This window comes from Balaenoptera physalus, assembly GCF_965194825.1.
Source record: "Balaenoptera physalus genome assembly, chromosome: 3".
Taxonomy (NCBI): Eukaryota; Metazoa; Chordata; class Mammalia; order Artiodactyla; family Balaenopteridae; genus Balaenoptera; species Balaenoptera physalus.
In genome coordinates, this window is record NC_138890.1 from 142,613,454 (window position 1) to 142,636,260 (window position 22,807).

A 22,807-nucleotide genomic window follows, 5' to 3' on the forward strand; every position below is an offset into this window, starting at 1 on the left:
GGAAAAAAAACACACAGCACATTGGGGAAGGAACTAGTACACTTGTGATTGATCATGATTCTCCAGAAAGGGTGGGGTGAGGGTGGGCAGGCTGGGATTTAAACCTTTATACTTAGAAAGCACAAAGGTATTTTCATAGCAAAACTTGTAAAAGCTAAGTTAAATAAAAATCTTCTTAGCTGTGTAAGGATAAACAAGGAGACAAAGGCAGAGATAGGGAGAGACTCTCCTTGTCCCAAGCAGCTCCATCAGAATGTTGATCAAAAATGAGCCTAAGGAACACCGGACTAGAATATGATCACACAGGAAGAGCTGCAGAGATGAGGCTGGCAAGGTAGGCAGAAGAAAGTAGGTTACAGCATTCTGTGTTGCCCTGCTTTGTGGAAGATCGAAAAAAGAGAAAACATGAACCGGAAAAGATTTTAGATGAAAAGTAAGGATTAGTTGTTTGAACATATCAAATTTAAAATTACTATGGGATGTCTATGTGAAGATTTTTTTTTTTTTTTTTTTATGTGAAGATATTTAATAGGCAGTTAGAAAGAAGGTTTAGAGAGCAGAAGCTGGGATTCAAGCTACAGGTTTGGGAGTCAGCCTAACATTACAGGTGATAGAAGCCATGGCTATCAATAACATCACATAAAAGTACAGCTGACCCTTGAACAATGATGGGGTTAGGGGTGCAATCCTCCTGGCAGTCAAAAATCTGAGTATAACTTTTAGTCAGCCCTCCATATCCGCGATTCCTCTGTATCCGGAGATGCAACCAACCGCTGATCATGTAGTACTGTAGTATTTACTACTGAAAAAATCCCACGTATAAGTAGACCCACGTAGTTCAAACCTGTGTTGTTCAAGGGTCAACTGTATTTAGAGTAAGTAAAAAAGAAAAAAGGGAGAAAGAAAGTAAGGAAGGAAGGAAAAAGGGGAGAAGAGGGAGGAAAAAGAAAAAAAAGTATTCTGGAAAAGAGCAATAAGTACAGGATATTGGCAGAAAAAAGAGAAGGCCCAGGGGAAATGAGGGAGCCGGCAGAGAGGAAACGTGGAGACTAGTCTTCAACATGAAGCAGGATACCTCTTCTCCTCTAAAAAGGGGGAAAATGAGTAGGGCAAAGCGGGTAAGCAGACACTGACCTCCTCATAGTCTCTATTTTCTGTAAGACAGGACCAAGAGCCATGTGCTAGGCGAGGGGACAAAGGGCCAGAGGAAAGTGATGAGGCAAGTCAGAGGTTTGGATTAGCCACAGTGGGAAAGGGACAGGGGCCACACTAGTAACAGACGAAAGGCTCACGCTGAGGGCTCTCCTCAAGCTGAAGGCAAGATACTTAGAGTGATTCCGCTTTAAAGGAGCTGCAGGAACTTCACATGGAACTCAGCATCCCAAAAAACAAGGTAGAACGATAGGATTAATTCAATGTTGAGGGACTGCAGAATGATTAGGTTGAAAGACCAGGGAAAGATGGATTTGAAGGGACTGTGAAGAGCACGTCATATGGTGCCCCATAAGGCCAAGGCTGGACAGGGAAGGAAGAAAATCTGAAAGAGGCTGATGGTGAGGAGAAAAGGGGGCAGCAAGAGGAGGAGGCTATGAGGAAGCTAAAGAGATAGAAAAGAAATGAAAGAGAGAAGAATCAATCAAAATGAGGAAGTAAAAAACTGGAAAGATAAGACTGTCACTAGCTATTGAAATTTAAGATTTCAGAAAGAGAAACTCAGGATGGTGATATTCATGTTGAGGCCGTGGGAGTTAAGTTCCTGGAATGTGATGAAGTCAATGGCCCAGAGGTGAAGGATATTGGCAAGGTATCAGACAGATCATCCCAAGACGACAACAGGAACTGAGGTAGACAGAAAGACTGTCAGCAAGATACCAGGTTGGGCTCTTGGCCTTTAACACTCACTCCTACAATTAAAGACAAAAACTATTAAAATTTCAAAACATGAAAAGATGTGCTCTAAAGACATAAGACTAATGGCGGACTAACCTAACTTGGTTTTATCTTCATTACTCATTTAATAAACCATGCATATTCTTTTAAACAAAATAGGAAAATCATTTTGAAATTTTTATAAAATGCCTAATAGACTAAAAATTTTAAATGCCATTAGTAGTACGTGGTGAAACAAACAAAAATTCTTTTGTGGAGTCTTCCATTATTCATCTTATTCTGGAAATGGTACATGGATATTCGTCACAATTTTTCATTTTGCCAATTTTTATATCTATAGCATATATACAAAGCAAAGAGGGGACTTGATTTTAATCTCTGAAGTGCAGCAAACTTCAAGACAGGGAGATTAAAAAATAATCTAAAAACACGTAAAATGTTCAATTTTATGTTATGTATATTGTACCACAATAAAAAAAAATCTAAAGTAATAGAAAAAAAATCTTTATAGAGATAAATTGGATTTCTCCTTAGTATTAGTTACAGGATATCTGTAGTTCAGAGTGAGTTAGAATAATATAAATGCCATTTTAGAAATTAAAGAATCATTCCTTCACAGGTTTAAGAATATATAGTGAGGGACTTCCCTGGCGGTCCAGCGGTTAAGACTTTGCCTTCCAATGAAGGGGGTGCAGGTTCGATCCCTGGTCGGGAAGCCAAGATCCCACATGGCTCGCAGCCAAAAAACCAAAACATAAAACAGAAGCAATAATGTAATAAATTCAGTAAAGACTTTTAAAAATGGCCCACATCAAAAAAAATCTTTTAAAAAAAAAAAAAAGAATATATAGTGAAAGATGGTGATGGCATTTAAAAAAGGGTAACCATGCTGGCTATTTTTATGTAGTGTAATGTTCCTAAATTCAGTATCAATATGTCTTCTTTTCTGGAACTTCCATTTCCTGAGCCTTTTTGTTTTTCTGTTTGAAAAGGACTAGATGAACTTACTAGTTAGTGTGATGCTGAAAGAAGTTTAAAATTTGTTTTGCATTTGTTGTATTCCATTCTTGTTCTTTCAGGGGTCCTTCGCACACAGATACATACTTTTTCAAAATTTTTTCTCCTACTTCTCGGAAATCCAAAGGTTCTTTGTGTGTAGCGTAGCTTGCTCCAGAAACACCAGTATCCACTTCATGATTTTCTGGCTGTTGATCTGCACAATGCTTCAATCCCCAGTAACACATTTCTCCACTGTACATCATAGCCAGCAAATGAATGTCACTAAATATTCCTGGGAAAGTCATTTAAGTTGAGAGATTAGAATTTAAAAAGAAACCCCTGTGATTAACACTCTAATAAAATCCTTTCACATCATTAAGCATTTTCCCTTCTCATTTAACAGCTATACTTAGAAAAGCCAAATATCACTAATACAATCCTCATTCCATCGGCACTTCTATCTCTATTTTATCTATAAAAGAGGCCCAATCCCACCCTCCCCAAAAAAAGAATTATTTTTAAAGGATCATATAGGTCAGTGTGTTAATCTTTCTGGTGTTCTCTTTAGGATCTCTTTGAGAATCTAATCTAAATCGATGGAACCTCTCCCAGAACGTACATCCCATATTCCGCATACAATTTCAGAGTACTCAGAGATTCCCTCAATCCCATGCATGAACACAACTTTTATTTAGGGGTATACTCAGGATCAGTAATACAGTTCCTATATTTCTACAGCAGGGTACAGAGATGATCCTGCATAATCATGTCCCTTCGATTCTAAGTTACCAAAGATGTTAAATTGTATCCAAGATGCTTTATGTTCCCAGGAAAAAGGAATACATTGCAGGATTTCCATCAAAAGTTGAAAGCGTGCTTATTATGGAAGAAGGTGATTATATAATTAAACATTTATGACACACAAAGTATATTAATTTGATATAAAAACAAACAGACCTAGAATTGTAAAGATCTGGGGATAAATTATCGGCTTTGTACAACTCACCAAAGCTCTTTAAACCTCAGTTTGTAAAAATCAGGATTCCACATACCCTACTTATTTCATGGAATTTTCTTATGGAACACATAAAATAAAAATGCATAAACCATAAAGTGCTATTAAATTATATGACTATTTAACTTCTTCAAGTCATAAAATACAAATAAATGATCTATTCTACTAGACAGGTACTTGTGTGACTAGAAAAGTTTACCTCAAATAAATGAGCATCATAATCTCAGTTGCTCACCTAATATGGCTCATCAGAAATGACTATGATAATACTAGAGATATAAAAATAGAAGAAAAATTTAGTTTCCAAAACTGTTATAGTTTGTATTAACATGAATCTATTGCAAGTTTTTGGTAGTCTCAGAGTTTGTCCCTACAGGTAACCCTTCACCTCACCTCCAATTCAGCTTATAAATAGTAGCAAGAGAAGGAATAAGCTTAGCAGACGAACTGATTCATTACACTGTTATATCAACAAAAGAAATAATTAAGAGCAGAATCTGAGACTTGCATTCATGAAAATACGATGGGCTACACTCTATTAATGATGCTTTCTATGTATAAAACAACTCAGTAAGTACAATGCATATTACCCATAATCACTTCTTGTCACTTCATTTCTTCACAGTTAAAAGATCATAAACCTCAGAGAAAAAGCTGGAATAGCATTAGATGTTATTTAGAATATAAAAAGAAACAGACCTAGAATCAAGAGGATCTGGGTGTAAATTATTGACTTTGTGCAACTCACCAAAGCTCTTTAAGCCCCAGTTTGCAAAAATCAAGATTCCACATGCCCTCCTTAATTTCATGGAGTTTTCTTAAGGAATAGTTTGCTATTTTTTCCAAATTAACGATTTTCACTGCAGAATTATATTTCATATTAGATAGGACATTTCACTGAATTCATATCCTTTTTCATTTTTGTGATCCTACATCCTAATTATTCCTCAAAAGACTGGTAGAGGGGAGTAAGGAGATAGAAGCAAAAATGAAGAGAAGGTTGAACTTTTAAGCAGACTAGAGCCTTAGGAGGAGGAGCTGAAGTAAGTCCCAGAAAATGAAGCCTCTTGGGAAAGATGAGAAGTGTTTGCTTAAGGGAGAGCTGGCATCCAATTTGTGCCCAACTCTAAGTCAGCCTCATCCTTTATATTAACAAGGAGTGATGGTTAAACAAGGTACACAGATATCCTTTGGAAAGGTGTTTCTGAGGAGAGAATGAATAGCTATATGCTAAAGAGTGGTTCTCAAACTTTAGCCTGCATTAGAATTACCTGGAGGATATGCTGAAATGCTGATTGCTGGGCCCCCACCTCCAAAACTTTCAGATTCAGGTATGGGATTGGGTCTATGAATCTGCATTTTTAACAAAGTCCTAGGACCTAGGGTGAGGCTGCTGGTCCATAGACGATGCTAAACTACTGTACTGCATTAAAATACCAAAGGAAGAAATGAACAACGTACAAATTACACATTCTCCCTCTGTACTCCCCCAAGGAATCCATTACTCTGTAGCTATAGTCTTTTTGCTGCTACAGATTTTCCTTGGTATTTTTTCTGCTAATGCTCAGCATTGTTTTCAATAAAATACTTCACTTTGCACTGCTCATATCCTTGGTGAACACATCAAGAGAGGGCGGGGTGCAGGGAGGAAGAGGGTGAATAACCCATGAAGTAAAAGTGATGGCAGAAAGATGACTTTCACAGGAAAAAAAAAGGTGGCCAGACTGGCATTCTCTAGAAGCAGTGATGTCTAAATCTGACTGCAACATAATTACGGTAGGTTATAAAAATAGATTCCTGAACTCCACATATTAAATCAGAACCTGCATGTGATACACAGAAATCTGTATTTTGGGGCACTTCCCTGGTGGCGCAGTGGTTAAGAATCTGCCTGCCAATGCAGGGGACAAGGGTTTGAGCCCTGGTCCAGGAAGAGCCCACATACCGCAGAGCAACTAAGCCCGTGCGCCACAACTACTGAGCCTGCGCTCTAGAGCCCACAAGCCACAACTACTGAAGCCTGTGCACCTAGAGCCTGTGCTCCGCAACAAGAGAAGCCACCGCAATGAGAAGACTGCGCACCGCAACGAAGAGTAGACCCTGCTCGCCGCAACTAGAGAAAGCCTGCGTACACCAACAAAGACCCAACACAGCCAAAAATAAATAAATAAATAAATAAATTCAATTAAAAAAAAAAAGATAACATAAAAAAAAAAAAGAAGAAAAGAAATCTGTATTTTTAAACAAGCTACCCAGGCAATTAGTGATGTCAATTCAGAGCTGCTCCTTTAAGCCACCTGAAATCCAGGTTCTGGGCTAAGCTATGAGCCAAAGGCTGTTGGGAAGGGGGCTCTTTAGTGGCATAAAAAGGGCATAACCCAAGGATGTGCACAGCTGAACAATCTTTTAACCTAGTTAACCCCAGAGTTATCCTGACAAGGCTATTTTTATAAGGGCCCACAGAAGAATGAACCATAGAAATGAGATAAGAAGATTTACTGAATACATTACCTGGTAATTTTTAAAAGCTGAAAATTTAATGGCATACAGGTAATGATCAAAGGACAAAATGATTATCTCACCTTGGAAAACGAAATAAAAATCATACTAAGTATACACTGTTTTGAGTTTTATGTAAAATCAGGTAAATTATCATTAAGATCTGGCCACAAAAATATTTTGATGATTCATAGAACTTTTCTCTCTAATTGGTACTAAGAATTATTCGGAATTATGTTTTTTATATTGGCTAACAAAAAATTTAAAAAAAAATTAGAACCACTCCACCAGGGCCTTAAGAGTAATTTAGCCTATGAAAAGTAGGCTTCCTGGCCTCTAATCTACATCTTGAGGAATGAAGTAGGGAGGAACAAACTGCTTTAGATGAGAGCAAGAAGTCAGCACCAAAAGAGGACGGACTCCTGTGGCAAAACTGCTAGGGAGTCAATATTGTTTTGTTGTTTCCTGGAAAAAAGAGACCCTTTCTGTGCCTTTGATTCCCCTGTTGAAGAAGGAATGGAAAATAGAGGTGAGTGTAATCAATTATAATCCAAGAGAAGACACCAGTATCACAAGCATCGTGATAAAAAAATTCTAGGCCCTGAGAATATATGACTTTATGACTAGAAATGGGAGAATAAGGGAAATTGGTGACTTGTGCCCTTTTCTTTGGTTCTAAATAAGCTTCAATGCCCATCTCTGCTTTTTCTTTTAAATCAATCCATGTGGGTGAGGAAATTTTAGAAAGATCATTTTTAATGCAGCTAATCGGTTCACTAGTTACCTGGAATAAATATTTCCCACAAATAAATCAAAACACCCCATGTTTGTCAAAACATCATGCCCACTGAAGGAGCACCTTATATTCACGACAAGTTTTTTAGGACAAGCTACTTGCCTGAGTAAACTGAAGGTAACAACTTTTGGACAACAGTAGCCAGTCATATGTTAATGGCTCTTAAATCATGGTGGTTTTTTTTCTGTGTGATGTTTTCTAATAGAAAGGAAAAGCCTATAGAAGCTAACAAAGGAAGAATTAAAATACACTTATATAATTAAAACACAGAATTTTCCCTAAGAAGTTTTCTTCTTCTTCCCCATGTTTGAATTTTCCCCATCAAAATTTCCCCAAAATTTCAGATGAAGCATAAAAGAAAGTTTACACAAAGAATATAACATCACTTGCCAGCTATGTGACCTTATCAGGCTTATCAGGACCTCAGTTCTTCCATTTGTAAAAAGAGACGCTAAAAGTAAGTGGTTCTTCCCTCTCAAACCTCAGTCTAAAACCTAAATGATGCTCCATATCCAGTTCCTAACATTTTTAAGTGCATGTAAGTTTATGACAGAAACTAGCAGTTACCACTCAATATTCATTCTTCCTTTCTTTCTTAGTAAAGAGACATTATTTGGGATGGCAATGTATCATGTAAAGGGCTATACATCCCAGATTCCCTTGTAGCTATATGAAGCCATGTGATTAAATTCTGGCCAGTGAAATGTAGGTAGAAGTGTTCTAAGTGTTGTAACAAACTTGAGAAGGATGAAAGAAAGACTTGGCTGAAAGAAACATCCTTTTGCCATTCCTATGGACTGAAACACAGGTGAGACGGAAGGAGCTCCAGCAGCATCTTGAGATACTGAGAATGGAAGCAATGTCCTCAACAGGGATGCATGTTGCACAACTCTGGCAAGTACTGTTTACATGCATTCTATGTAACTCGCCTCCTTCTGAAGCTGTAGGGCTCCACTTTGAAAGATGATGGAGGAAAAAGATAGGAACCTGATGATGCCATAAAGCTACCATAACCAGCTCTAGACCTTTTTGAAGTGAAAAAGCAGTAAATTTCTCCTTGTTTAAAAGTTACTTCCAGTCTCAGGACTTCCCTGGTGGCGCAGTGGTTTAGACTCCGCGCTCACAGTACAGAGGGCCTGGGTTCGATCCCTGGTCAGGTAACTAGATCCCACATGCACGCTGCAACTAAGAGTTGGCATGCCGCAACAAAGGAGCTCGCCAGCCACAACTAAGGAGCCCGCCTGCCGCAACTAAGACCCTGTGCAACCAAATAAATAAATAAAATAAATATTTGAAAAATAAAAATAAAAGTTACTTCCAGTCTCTGTTACAAGTAGCTGAACCTAGGGCAGGATCAGGGCTTTGTGGGGATGCAAAGTAAGTAAAAGCAACATGATATATTACTGTCCCTAAATTACTAAGCAGAGATTAGCAGTATTTTTCTATATTATGTGAGAAGATTTTTTAATTGTTTAAAAAGTCCTTTTATTATTTTTTTGTCTATAATGTAACCTGAAATTTATTTCAATCAAAGTTAAATCTAATAAACTTCTTAAAATTTTAAAATGCTTTAAAACACTTAGAAAACTACAAAAAGAGATCACATTACCTTCACTCAGTAATTTAGCTGTGTCTAGGTCTTGGAAAGAAACTCCTTCATTTAACTGGATGGGACACCGAAAATTCAGCATCTGTAGCAAGTAACTGATTCCATCAACAAGGTACTAAATGAAAGTCAAAGACAAAGAATCCAAGTATTAGATGCAGAGCTGTAGAAACTTCAAATGTTAATATTTTTACTCAAGAGAATATTGGCTAATATACAGATATATCATATGATTATTATATTACAATATAAGGACCTCCTACCCCAAAACTTTTATAACCCTCCAATTAGTAAAAGAGCATGGGAAAAAAAGAGAAATCATTAACCAAGAACACATGATTCAGTAATATACTTGTCAAAAATGTCATCAGAGGGCTTCCCTGGTGGTGCAGTGGTTGAGAATCTGCCTGCCCATGCAGGGGGCACAGGTTCGAGCCCTGGTCTGGGAAGATCCCACATGCCGCGGAGCAACTAGGCCCGTGAGCCACAACTACTGAGCCTGCGCGTCTGGAGCCTGTGCTCCGCAACAAAAGAGGCCACGATAGTGAGAGGCCCGCGCACCGCGATGAAGAGTGGCCCCCGCTTGCCGCAACTAGAGAAAGCCCTCGCACAGAAGCGGAGACCCAACAGAGCCAAAAATTAATATAAAAATAAATAAATTAATAAGAAATTGATTGACATTTAAAAAAAAAATGTCATCAGAGCAAGAAAAGGTTAAAGATAATAAAGATGTGTTAAAAAACTTGTTAAAAATATGTATGTACTTTATTACAATTTAGAAGTATTACGATCAAACTTTTACATCTGAAAGTGTGACCTCTCATTTGCAGACCCACATAAACCATGTGTACAATCAACCTAAGTTAGGAAGGATCCTTAGTGATACAAATATTAAGACAGGATCTTTGGATTTACTGATTTGGCCAGAAGAGTCAAGAAGAATCAGAGGGCCACAATTTCCTAGGAGCAGGGTCATGTGGGATCTTTAGGAGTGACCTGCTGATAGAGAGAGGCTCACAACCAAGTTTGTTTTCTTCAGGCCAAAAATATGCTTAGAAATTAATACAGATTATCTATCTTGCACGATAAAAAATAAAAATCCAGAACTTAAAAAAAAACATATAAAACTTCCCAGTTTACAAAGGGCTTTCACATGTTATCTTATTTAATCTTCTCAGTAATTCCAATTTGTTTAAGATTACATAGCTGGTAAGTACAGGCCTGGAATGCCAACCCAGGCCCTTTGATTCCTCTACTCTTAATCCTGTACTAAACAGCTTTTGGAAACCTACAAATGTCAACAATCAAAAATGTATGAGGAATGCTTTTTCACCTTTTTAAGCAAGCTAGATTTTCTTGTGAGCCATTCTCTCCTTTTGGTCAGAGAATGACAATACATGTAGAGTAGGGCTCCTCGTCTCCAAGAGAGACATTCCAGGAGTTCATCCCCAAGCAAATCGCAGTGCTGAAATACAACAAAGACATAGCTAAAAAGAGAAACTTCGTGTCTGTAAAAACCAAAATTAAATTTCAAAATATTGAGCAATTAAAAATACTCATTTCACAAAATTTGCTCTTTACTTAGCAACCTACACAGGAATGCCTTACTCTGAATCAATTAGAAATATAGAAATCTATTGCTACATGAAAATCAAAATAACTACTCCAATTTACAAATATTTCTAGAAAATTGATGTTCAAGTATTTTAGTAGCCAATTCGCTAATATATTTGAAATATAAGTATTTCATAATCTGACGGAAAAAATAAGTTTTCAGAAATATATGTTACTTGAAACAATTTCTACTATTGCTAAAATAAAACAATGAAAAGATATACACAAAAACAATTTTAATAAATCAATAACTTGTTTCTACAGTTAGCATTCCCTGATAAACACAAAGAGCAACAAAGATATCTACATAGAGAAAGCCAGCAGACAGTTCAAGATGAGAAATTATTTGCTTGAAAGCTAGAGACAAAAATCTTGGAATCATCTAAATAGAGACAGTAGTAAAAACAAGCTGTCAAGCAAAGACAAACTACAGACAATCAGAGGATTAAGGAGATATCTTTGGGGAGTGCCTATGTTTCCAGAATGGAAGAGAGGGGAGATGCTTGAAAAAGAGCAAGAGCAAGGCTTCTTAGAGATGAAGAGGAGCATGTAGGGTCTCCAAGGGATGGGGTGATCATTGGTAAGAAAGGCAACAAATGTCCAGGCAGAAGAAGACTGAAAGGATGAGAGATGTGGTATTAGGTTACTAGGGACCTTCAAGAAAACACAGCATCTGCAAAAGTAAAGGGAGCAGAAACAGCAAATGTGTATGTTTAGAAAATTACTAGGCACTGTAGTTACAATATAATTCCATCAAACAAACATTCTGAAACATATTTACAAAAATATGATACTTGAGTTGGGACATCAGTCTGAAATGTTCAACTCTCTTATGTCCCTCCTTCAGTCTTAATTTAAAACAAAGATACATTTAAGAAAAAAAAAATACAGATTCTAAAGGGTAATACAGCAGTAATCAGCAGCATTCCACCATAATTCACAGTTGTGCAAAACTTACTTTCGGATGCATATTATTTTCTTTAACCAAAATTTCTGGTTCTGAAAGAAAACTGATCAACTCTTTTACTTTTTGTGAAGAATCTTCAGGAAAATCTTCATCTACTAGCTTGTTCTCCTCAAAATACGTCATGTCCAAAATAGCCTGAAGTAAAAGAGAAAAAAAAGTATAAATGATTTCAACTCAAATGAATAATTCTTATAGTTTAATCTTACATATATAGATACTTTATTAGACATTTAAATCTTCTAGCACAGTATTTAAATTTAAGAAGTAGTCAAAATATCTAGCTATAAATATAATCTAAGATGAACTTTATAGTAAACTTCATAGGATTTTTCTAAAATACTGAATTAAGATAATCTAGCTTCCCTCAAAAAGTAAAATGGGTATTTATGTTTTAATTCAGATAAGCTAACTATATGCAATATAATTATGAAAAGTTTAATTATTATAGTCTTTGCTATTTGTACATATATACTTCCTGAACATTTTCTAAATGCCTGCCATACCAAGACAAGGTCACTACCTCTAGCTTTGTATACTGAATCTTCAAAGGATTACCTGTTTCTCAAATGAAGCGCCAGCACTTTAAAACTACCCGATCCTTTTTCTTTGTTTAATCTACTGGACTAAGACTAAGGAAACTGAGTTCTGGTATCAGTTCTACCTACCTAACAAAAGACAAGTCATATTTTATCTTATTTTTGGAGCCTCAGTTTCTTCATTGACAAAATGTAGAAACTGATCCAAATGCCTTTCAAAGTCCCTTGAGGGTAAAATGAATTAACATATGTAAACACTTCGAATGTTACCTAGCACACAGCACTACTTAAGTGTTAAGTGCTCTTGTGCAGAAGGCCTAAGCCAGGAAGGGGAGAGATCATCATCCTAAGGAAAATGACCTGTTGATTCAGAACCATAAGTAAGAGCCAAAGGGGTTTGGGGAATTTTAATCTATATTTCTAATTCTTTTGCCTTATTCTTAGAAATAAGTTAAGATGTTTAGAACTCTCCCATGTGAAAGAAACGAGACAAGCAAGGAACCTTCTGAAAGAAAAGAGAGTCAGGCAAATTTCTCCCAAATTGTAACAGCTCTCAGGGGTTTGTGGGTAGTTGTTACAGGCTCATTCAACCACATCGGAAGGCAGAAACCATCTCCATGTACCTCCTAACAGAAAGCAAAGTGTCAGGCGCCTAAGTGCTAGGAATGTGCATTTTGGAAACTTGACTAAGTTTACTCTATTTCCTATAAACCACTTCACCTTTATTATCCCTTGGGAATCAAGTAAGGGCATACGAAGCACTCTGTCAACTATAAAGTGCTATACAAATATTAGTTACTATAATAAAAGTATGTTTCTTTTTTTTTTGCTGCACTGCACGGCCTGCGGGATCTTAGTTCCCTAACCAGGGATCGAACCCATGCCCCTTGCAGTGGAAGCACGGAGCCTTAACTGCTGGACCACCAGGGAAGTCCCTCAAAATTATGTTTCTTAGTGTCCACTTCCCTCAGCATTGTTTGAGAAAACTGAGAAAATAGATCTTATCTGTAGAAAGGTCTGAATTTGAAAGGAAAGTAAAAAAAGAAGGGGGGAACAGAAAAATCTTATGGACCTGCATAACAAAAGCACAGGTAGTCAAGTTGAGAATCCAAAGGAAAGGTGAATTTCAGGGGAAAAAAAAATAATCAGAGCCCTTATAGAAACCTCCATTCCCTCTGACTAACCTTTCACACCTTGGAAATTGCACATTTGAGTGTTCTGCTTAATTATCTATAAAGGGAAGCAATACTGTTATCTGCAAGATTTTTTTCCTTTTTTATCAACACATCCAATAACTTTTCTTCTTTGTAAGGATACTGCCTTACAGTTTCAAGTCTATATGCTTTATACATACAGCTTTTTTTAACACAAACACTTTAAATAGAGAATAAACTGCTTTCATTACACCTAAATTTTGGAGTCAACCCTCTTAAATAAGCAAACTGCCTCAACAACGTCAGAAGCCACATCTGTTTCAGTACCTGTGTGTAAAGTTCAAGAAGATTTGATGGATTTGAACATTCTTTGTCTTCTCCACACAGAAGTTTCAATTTTTCTAGAGCTGCAGAGGCCCGAATTAAAAAGTGATCTATAAGAGATAAAAACATGATTACTGGAGCAGCGTGGGGCCGTCATGGCGCAGCTGCAGCAGCTCCGGGCGCAGGAGGCGGTGGACTCTATGGTGAAGAGTCTGGAGAGACAGAACATCCGGAAGATGCAGGGCCTCATGTTCCGGTGCAGCGCCGGCTGCTGTGAGGACAGCCAGGCGCCCACGCAGCAAGTGCACCAGTGCGTTGAGCACTGCCGTGCACCTCTGGCTCAAGCCCAGGCCCTGGTGACCAGCGAGCTGGAGAAGTTCCAGGACTGCCTGGCCCAATGCACCATGCATTGCAACGACAAAGCCAAAGACTCAATAGATGCGGGGAGTAAAGAGCTTCAGGTGAAGCGGCAGCTGGAGAGCTGCGTGACCAAGTGTGTGGATGACCACATAAACCTCATCCCAACCGTGACCAAGAAGATGAAGGAGTCTCTCTCATCCATTGGGAAACAGATGTCTGCTATTGGCCATCGGGGCTGAAGGCAGGAATCTATTTAAAAAGAGGAATGGGGATTTGGGTTTTCTAAAGTTTATGAATGAGGAAATTAAGGATGGCAGCAAGTTGAAGGCCTAGGTCACTTGCCTCTGGACACTGGTTCCTCTGTGTTTGAATCCTAGAAAGTGAAAAAACCTGGTGCTAAAATTTGGGTCAGAGATAGCACAGGAGAGTTTTTGTGAGCCTGAATTTCATGTGGCAAGTGCTTATCCTGGCAACAGGGAGTCTCCCTTGTACCAAACCACAGCACTCCAAGGTACCAGATTCTCTTAGTACACAGATATCAACAGGCTGGCAGGTTCATCTGACCTGCTTATGATCGGGTGGAGTGTAAGGAGAGGTGTTTCTATTTGTTGCCAACCTCCTGTTTACCAGAAGGATCACTACAACATTCTCCACAAACTGGAAATAAAACAAAATCCATGAGGTCACTAACTTAGAAGGGGAAAGGGGGACTTCTGGGGATTTGTTTTGCTTGGTTTTGTTTTATATACAAGGGCATGAAGTTACTTTAAAATGCAGAGTTGAGAGAGGTAGTCTGGATAAAAACTTTGAAAGGGTCCTTGCGGATATTCATTTCTGGCCATCAAGATGTGGATGCACATTTCCTACAATTCTCACATATTACGTCTTTCAGCCTGGAGACCCTGCAAAAATATAAGAAGCGCTATCACATTGGTAGGGGAAGCAAACCTTCCCTCTAACTGGCAGCCATGATGGGCCCTGAGGGTGTCTGCAGCAGAGTCAGCTGAGTGACAAGACAATCTTGCAGTGATACTCACCCTTGAAGGGAAAGGGGATTTTGATTGTGCTATATGCTAGTACTGAGGAATGAACAGCAAAAGAGGAATTGTTAGCTGCGTAATTAAGAGAGTTATGAAGTACTGGCCTTGGAAAAATCTTGTTTTCATAAAACAAAATAGAATGAAAGCCTAAACCCAGTATTGCTTACTTTGCCCCCTGTAATAACAGAGTTCTGTTGAGACAATCCCCTGGCAACACGAAGGTCAAAGGAGAAAAAGTAAGCAACTCAGGGGCGAGCTGTGACTCCTTTAGGGCAAAAAAAGGGACAGCCCTCCGTTACCAGATACCACTTTTGCGACCTGCGTTGTTCTTGACCCAGTTCTGGCACCTTATCATTTTATTAAGGACCTTGTGTTTTTACCAACTTATTACTTGAAATGATAATATAGCATGTCTGTTTGCTGTTTCAAGACTGTGTTATATTTTCCTAGTGGTTTGGTTTTAAAAATAAATAAGACTTAATTTTTCTTCAAAAAAAACAAACAAAAAAAAAAATGATTACTTCACATAGTTTCAGAGTGTCATTTAAATGAAAAAAGTTACATATCTAAAATGATGAAATGAAATTATTACAGTGTGGTAATAATATCTTTTGTAAAACATGAAGTACATCATAATGCCTAATCGTACTTAAATTTATCATGGAAATTTATTCTTGAAAGCTGGACTGAAAACTTTCTAGCTTCAGTTGCCACTTCTTAAGTGCAATCTGTATTTTCATACTGCTTCTTTTATGATGCTGACATACTCAAAATGTTTAAGCAATAAATTTAAAACCTGTATTGGAATAGTACAAATAATATACATAAATCTACAGAAAGGACTTCCACTAAAAACTTGTAACTTCATAAATATATTCTCCAAAAAATAACATGATTGATTAAATCAAATGTCTCATAAAATGTAAGCACTCTGAGCAATTATAACTTTATAATTGTGTTTATGTATTTATGTATGCAAATAGCTGTTACAATTAAAATTACACAAATTTCCTGAATACTTTACTCCTTTAAAAACCTAGAAATGGGACAAATTACTTAATTCCTTCAAAACCTAGACAAAATTAAACTAAATACTTCTGATATACCCTCTAAAAACAACTCCCCCTCACTTCCCTTCTACATTGTCTAATTTCTTCCTTTTCTCTTATGTCATATTCCCTTTGCTTCGATGTTTTCACTTTTTCTTATGGATTTTTCGTCCCTAACCTACAAAGCGTCCATACCAAGGTGCCATCCACACTTCTGCATCATCTCACGTAGCCAAATTTAAATATGCCCCCCATCAAGCCGCTTAAGTTCCTAAGTGTGCCCCTCTGTGGCTTCCTCCTGAAATATATATCCTTTTCCCCTCACTGGCAAATGGACAGAAAATGTAGCACTTGGTGAGGGTCCATCTGATCCAGCCTCAGCACCTACACAGGTGCGTAAGCTGCTCAGCGTTGGAACAAAAGCAACATCAGTTTAAGCTGCGTCTGTTGGCAATAATACGATGACTTTAAGTTTTCCCTGGTAAAGCCTAACCTGTATCTAAACCAGATTCTGAACGCTTTAAGGTCCACTATTCACCTAAATTGAAAACTACTTCTTTAGCACTGCCCTCTTATCTCTCCTCAGCCCAGAAGGATCATCCACACAGCTCAGAAAAAAAAATTCTATTGTGAACTAAATTGTATGAAACGTGGTCCTCCTTAGGTACTTCTTAAAACACTGAGTTGATATTTTCTTCTTAATTTGCAGGATTATTTTAAATGTAAAGACTTGCACTGAATTCACTGAACCACTGCTGAAGGAGTATCTCATATGAATTCCTGACGTAATTACAGAGGTGGAGGGATAATGGCTCACAATTTTAGAAAATTTTTATGAAATGTAGTATTTTTCCTAACCATTCAAAGCAGTGACTGACAAGGCAAAGACAAGTGATTCTTACATAGTCCCTGGAAAAGGTCCCTCTCATGGTATATTTCCATAAAGTAAACATACTATGCTTGTACAATGAGAAATAAAGGAACAAAAATTGACCAGAGGTAAAAAGGAGAGTATTCTTAGATGAACTAGTGTCTGGTTGTATCTGATCTAATTTAAAGACAACAGGAACTATCAATCCCTATAACCTAATATAAATATCATTAAAGGACAAATTTTGGGCGCATATTATTTTTGTGCTATGGGAAAATACAAGTTCAATTCAAATACATGCAACCATGTTTTAACTAAACTTCATAAATATAAGAAAATCTTGCTAGTAATACTGATGAATAGCTCATAACGTGGACCACTATTATTTTAATTCCAGTACACTTCAGAACTTTAAAGCCTCCAAACAAGAATATATACCACTTTACTTTTATTTTCAGCCCTCATTCTAGACTGGATTAAAGAACTCTTCCATTAGAAAATGAGAATGGCTTTTGGGTTCAATGGTAAGTGAATAACATACATTCTTTGTCTCTTTAGACTGATTCTAATGGAGTTGGAGTGGGGTGGAGATCACTGAATAGCTTACTTAGAAGTAACTTAGATACACTTCCAGGTACAGCTACTACTGTCCATGAACTAACTATTCATGTGATTCACTTACCACAAACCAAAAAAGAAAACAGCTTCAGGGTAGTCTGTGGGTTTTTAAAAACATACCCCTAAGAAAAGAAAATCCAGCAAATAATCTTCACTGGAACTAGAGCCATTTTATCATGGACCCTATTCAATAAATTCACCAACTATTCAATCGCTTGGGAAAACGTTCCACTACTATTTTCCTATGGGTTCGATGACAATGAGACAGTCCACAAGAATTTTTAAAACTGTCTATCTGTAGTAAAAGTGCAAAACTCAAAAAGAAATAATGTAGAAACGTACAGGCAGCTGATAAGTATTGAAAGAGAACAAAAGTCGAAGTAATTCTCTGTCAGTTTTTCAAAGGAAACCGCTTAGACATTTCCAAAAAAGTATTCTAGTACTGACAGGGCCCTTGTGAGACCTGAGGTGATGAATGTGAGAGAATCGTCTAAATTATACCAATGTAAACCTCTTCTGTATTGTTTACAGCTGAGTTTAGAACCCAAAACATAACACAGAAATTTACAACGAAGCAATGAAAAAGTCGAACTGTTATACACGCCTAGCTATCTCTACTACACGCAAAACCATTACTTATTTGCGTACCATCATCCAACTTTAACCACTCATTTAAACTTCCATGTGTATTTCCATCCAGATCTTGCCCTTCTCCCAGTTGCTACCGAGACAGTTAAAGACAAGCAGCACTGATATGACTGAGATTTCAGCGCTTTTCATGGGTTATGAAAAATGGGGTCTCGAAGCAAACGCCTTGCCTTAAGGCGTTGTGAGTTCTTGGAGGTGGACCAGCGACCCCGCAGCGGGGGCCAGAAGGGCAACACCTTCGGCAGTCCTGGCCTGGGATCCACACGGACAACAGGCCGCAGCCTCAGCCCCTACGGCCGTCGACCGCCAGCTCTGAACAACCGTCCGCCCGCCCGCCTCCCTCCCTCTCCTCGGCTCCCTCACCATCTTCGCCGGCGGCTTCACTGAGTTGTTGTATGTGGGCCTGAGCCAGGTCCCCGAGCTCCTCCACTCGCCTCACCACACTGGAGCCTGAGGCCGCCATGGCCACAACGGGCGGGCGCGCCTAACCACGTGACTGCGCCGGCCTGCGGTCACCTGATACCCCGGCGTCGGCGGGGAGTGGGGGCGTGGAGCTCTCCTGATAGGTGGGAGGGGACCCCAGCTGCAAAAGAGGGCAGGCTCAAGCCCGCACAGGTTGTTCCGGGTTATTTTCTTCCTTCTCGGAATTCTCTCTCCAGAACCCTGAGTAGCAGGCCGACTTTTTTGGGGCGGGCGTGACGTCAGGACGCACCTCCCCTCCTCTAAACCAATCGGAAGCCGCTCATGTCCTCAAGCTAATCCAATGAGAAGCCAGATCTCTGGGTGGGGGTGGGAGGGGGGTTGGCGGGGGCTCTGACTAGAGAGTGCCGCGGTGGCTGGCTGTTCTCTGCCCTGTGTCCAGCGCTGCAGCCGCAGTCAATAGAGCAGACAGGAAAGTCTGAAAATAGGACTGTCTGGTTTTGGTTGCCTAAAATGTGGAAAGCCTGGGAGACACTGCTTTGGGAAAGATCCCTGGTGTTCTCCCTCCTTGCTGCAAGTAGTAAATCATTCCTTCTCTGGTTAAAAAAAAAAAAAAAAAGACTGGCTCTCCTGGAGAACATCCAAGTCTCTAAGAGGTTACTGTGCGTCTAGGTGGGGACCTCCAAACACTGGTGGAAATTCCCAGTCTAAGCGGTTGAGTGTCGCTTTTTTAAAGTTTAATTTTAGCAGCTGGGTTTGTTTTATTTCTGGTCTGCTCTGTCTAGCTCACATTTAACATATTCATCATCATCTCACGTCCAATAGTACAAAAATTTTGCATTTACAAAAATTTCTATTGCCTTAAAGCACTTCGTGTGAAAAGTTCATCCTCTCAACTGTGAGTTTCAAAGCACTCAGGAGTCTAACTTCCACTTTGCAGTCCCTATTTTCTTGCCTCTGGTCAAACAAATCTTTAACTCGTTTTTTTCGTTTTTCAATTTGACACAGTATATCTTGAATAATCTCCATCCTATCTTCTTTCTTATGGAAAATAGTTTTTTATTTAATAGAAAATACTAAAAATAGGTGCCAACTAAAAGTTGTCGCTTGTCATCTGTTGCCATTCTACAAGAATGAAGTCACTAGCCACTGTAGTCGCTGACCTTCAACACACTCTGAAAGAAGTTCAGGGTAGAGATCAGAAACGAGGCACACTGTACTCTGGGAACAACTGCAGAACAGACCTTCAGATAGTTATATATTTTCAGGAGAAGATTTTGTGAGCCCAATTTCTTGTGTCTTCTCATTTCTAGAAAACCAGTAAAATCATTAATGGAGACATCTGCTCCTCGTGACTAGCAGCAACCTTCTGCCAAAATGTGTGCTTGACTGCACATATCCCCCTTCACTAAAATCATATATACACTGACAGTTCCTCAGAGCTATCTACAGTCCAGGCTATAGTCCTCATGAGGCCCCAAATAAAACTTAACTCACAACTCTCAAGTTGTGCACTTTTTTGGCAGTTGACATAAGGAAATAGTGTAATTGACCACAATGGCTTTCTAGCTGACCTTTGTAACACCAGTTTCTTCTTCCTTCAATTCTCCCTAAACATAGGGAGCAGGAATCAGGTATTAATTTTGTATCCTCAGGGATTCCTACAGTGCCTGATATGTAATAAATACTCAGGAAAAGTTTATTAATTAAACAAAAACTTCATGTTATCTTGTCAATATATTACTCTCTAATCAGGAAGCTGAAGGCCAGGAAGGTTGCATTATGTGATCAATGTGGGCTAAAGAATCAAAATTCTTATAAGCATTTGACATCTCAAAATGCCAAACCTCACTAAGTATATATATTAAATAAAATTTACAATTCCAGAGATTCATTAAACAACCATGGATTTTCAGCGGGAAACATACCTGACACTGGGAATTATTGCTCAACTGATAGTAAGTGTGTGCATGTCTTCAGAGAGAATTGGAAGGGATCTGAGAACATATAGTACAGCTCCTCATCTCCGGGTGAAGAAACTGGACAGAGTGTAACTATTAACTGCTCCAAATCCTAGAATACGTGATACTGTGATTTGTCCAAAATCATACCAAAGTAAGCATGTGTAGAAGACCCTCACCATAGATATAAACAACTAACAGCCGGCCCTAACCAATGCACACTGAAGAAAGGGCTTAAAGCCAGAGACCCAGTCCCAGAAAAGAGGAAATGTGAGTAATTTCTCCAATTTTATAGTTAATTATTTCTACTTTAGGAAACCTACAATGCATAGAACAAATACAAATATAATGCTAGATTTTAAAAACTGATTGAGGGCTTCCCTGATGGTGCAGTGGTTGAGAATCCGCCTGCCAATGCAGGGGACACGGGTTCGAGCCCTGGTCTGGGAAGATCCCACATGCTGCGGAGCAACTGGGTCCGTGAACCACAACTACTGAGCCTGCGCGTCTGGAGCCTATGCTCCGCAACAAGAGAGGCCGCGATAGTGAGAGGCCCGCACACCGCGATGAAGAGTGGCTCCCGCTTGCCGCAACTAGAGAAAGCCCTCGCACAGAAACGAAGACCCAACACAGCCAAAAATAAATTAATTAATTAATTAAAAAAAAACTGATTTAAATTAATAACTCATTATGAACCTACCAAAAAGTATCTTCTAAAATAAATAATTGATCTCATTTGGACCATTTTCCTCCCAATTGATATATAACAGATAAAATCCAATTAGCTAAGAAGAAATTAATTTCTAGGGATTTTATAAAAAATAGTCTTTTTTAATTAATTAGTTTGTTTGTTTCTTTGTTTTTTGGCTGTGTTGGGTCTCCGTTGCGGTGCATGGGCTTCTCACTGTCTTCTCCCGTTGCAGAGCACAGGCTCTAGGCGCACGTGCTTCAGTAGTTGTGGCACGCAGGCTCAGCAGCTGTGGCTCGTGGGCTCCAGAGCCCAGGCTCAGCTGTTGTGGCGCACGGGCCCAGCCACTCTGCAGCATGTGGGATCCTCCCAGGCCAGAGATTGAGTCTGTGTCCCCTGCATTGGCAGGCGGATTCTCAACCACTGCGCCACCAGGGAAGCCCCCCAAAAATACAAAGTCTTTCTAAAAATAAATTCTTGATTGCCTCTGAATTATTAGTACTTACAACTTGTACCATTCTTTTGAAACCTTCCCTTTACTGCTTTACATTTTTTGTGTGGGTCTTATTCTTTCATATAAATTTGTCAACCCCCTGTGAACAGGGATTGAGTTCTATTTTTTTTTTTAGTTCCCACCAGTGACTTGAATGTAACAGGACCTCAATAAATGAGGTCTTTTTCATTTAATGACCCATTATTGGGTTAGGCACTATAATAGGCACTGGATTTATGGCAGTAAACAAAATAAACATGATCACTGCCCTCCTGGAGCCTGTTACCTAGTGGGAGAAGACAGAGACATAATAAGTACACAAATGAATGCATAATTTTAAAACTGTGGAAGATGTTATGAAGGAAAAGAAAAGGGATGATTTGGTTTGAGATATCAGAGAAGTCTTCTCAGAGGAAATTATATTATCACCTAAAGGATAAATAAAATTAGGTGAAGAGAAGGGGTGCATACCACTCTGTATCCAATCAAGAGAAAGAAGCTACATGGTCATTTGAACAGGGAAAGTTTGATATAAAGAATTATTAACAGGGACTTCCCTGGTGGTCCAGTGGTTAAGAATCCACACTTCCACTGCAGGGGGCGTGGGTTCTATCTTGGGTGAGGAACTAAGATCCTGCACACCGCGAGGCACGGCCAAAAAAAAAAAAAAAGAATTATTAACGGGATTGAAGTCACAATGGATTAGCTAGTAAGAAGTATGAATAAAGGAATAGCAGAGATAAGGGGCAGTCATTACTCTTGGGATAGAGACCTAGACCTTGTTGGAGAATTCCTGGCTGTGGGTAGCTGGCTAGTAGAGTAGTTCACACCAGTGGAACTTGCTGGAACTCTACCCTCTGGGACTTGGTAGAAATCTGCCCTCCAAGGTGCTGGGAAAGCTGCTCACGGTGAGGTATCTCACAGGAGGCACTCTGCTACGAAACTGCCCAAGATGGGCACCAGGAGAAGCTGCTGGCCTTGCTGCAGAAGCCTGCCAAGCACAGAACCTGGAAGGAAAACCTTTTGTCTCCTGTAATGTCTCTCTAGCTCCCTCTACTGACAAAGTTTAATATATCAGCTGACAAAAATTATTTAAAGGGCTCATATATTTTCTCACAAAACAGGCAAAAAGGACAAATTTGGAGCTGAGAGGCAATAAATATATAACCAGCACAGTGGAGAAGAACATATCTGGCACAGGGAATAGCATTATGCAAAGACTCTGAGTTTGGAAAGAGCTTGGCAGTTTCGAGGGATGA

General features: G+C 39.0%; 1 protein-coding gene and 1 pseudogene across 5 annotated transcripts; one reads left to right on the plus strand and one right to left on the minus strand.

Moving 5' to 3' along the window:
• Nucleotides 1-515: 515 nt before the first annotated feature.
• On the minus strand, nt 516-18,727 carry RIMOC1 (RAB7A interacting MON1-CCZ1 complex subunit 1). Of its 4 annotated transcripts, none has more exons than XM_082454540.1 (7): nt 18,350-18,727; nt 13,404-13,510; nt 11,378-11,521; nt 10,139-10,270; nt 8,809-8,923; nt 2,995-3,181; nt 516-1,904 (listed from the first exon to the last, which is right to left on the minus strand). In XM_082454540.1, exons 1-7 carry the CDS (start codon nt 18,447-18,449, stop codon nt 1,892-1,894), a joined length of 798 nt encoding a protein of 265 aa, XP_082310666.1. In that variant the 5' UTR covers nt 18,450-18,727; the 3' UTR covers nt 516-1,891. The 4 variants fall into 4 exon arrangements, with proteins under 4 accessions (XP_082310666.1, XP_082310664.1, XP_082310665.1 ...); XM_082454538.1 differs by having other exon boundaries at nt 2,899-3,181; nt 18,350-18,713; XM_082454539.1 differs by lacking the exon at nt 516-1,904 and having other exon boundaries at nt 2,379-3,181; nt 8,809-8,890; nt 18,350-18,711.
• On the plus strand, nt 13,520-14,009 carry LOC309657308 (protein FAM136A pseudogene; annotated as a pseudogene). The gene has a single exon. The product of its transcript is annotated as a protein FAM136A pseudogene (transcript).
• Nucleotides 18,728-22,807: the final 4,080 nt, after the last annotated feature.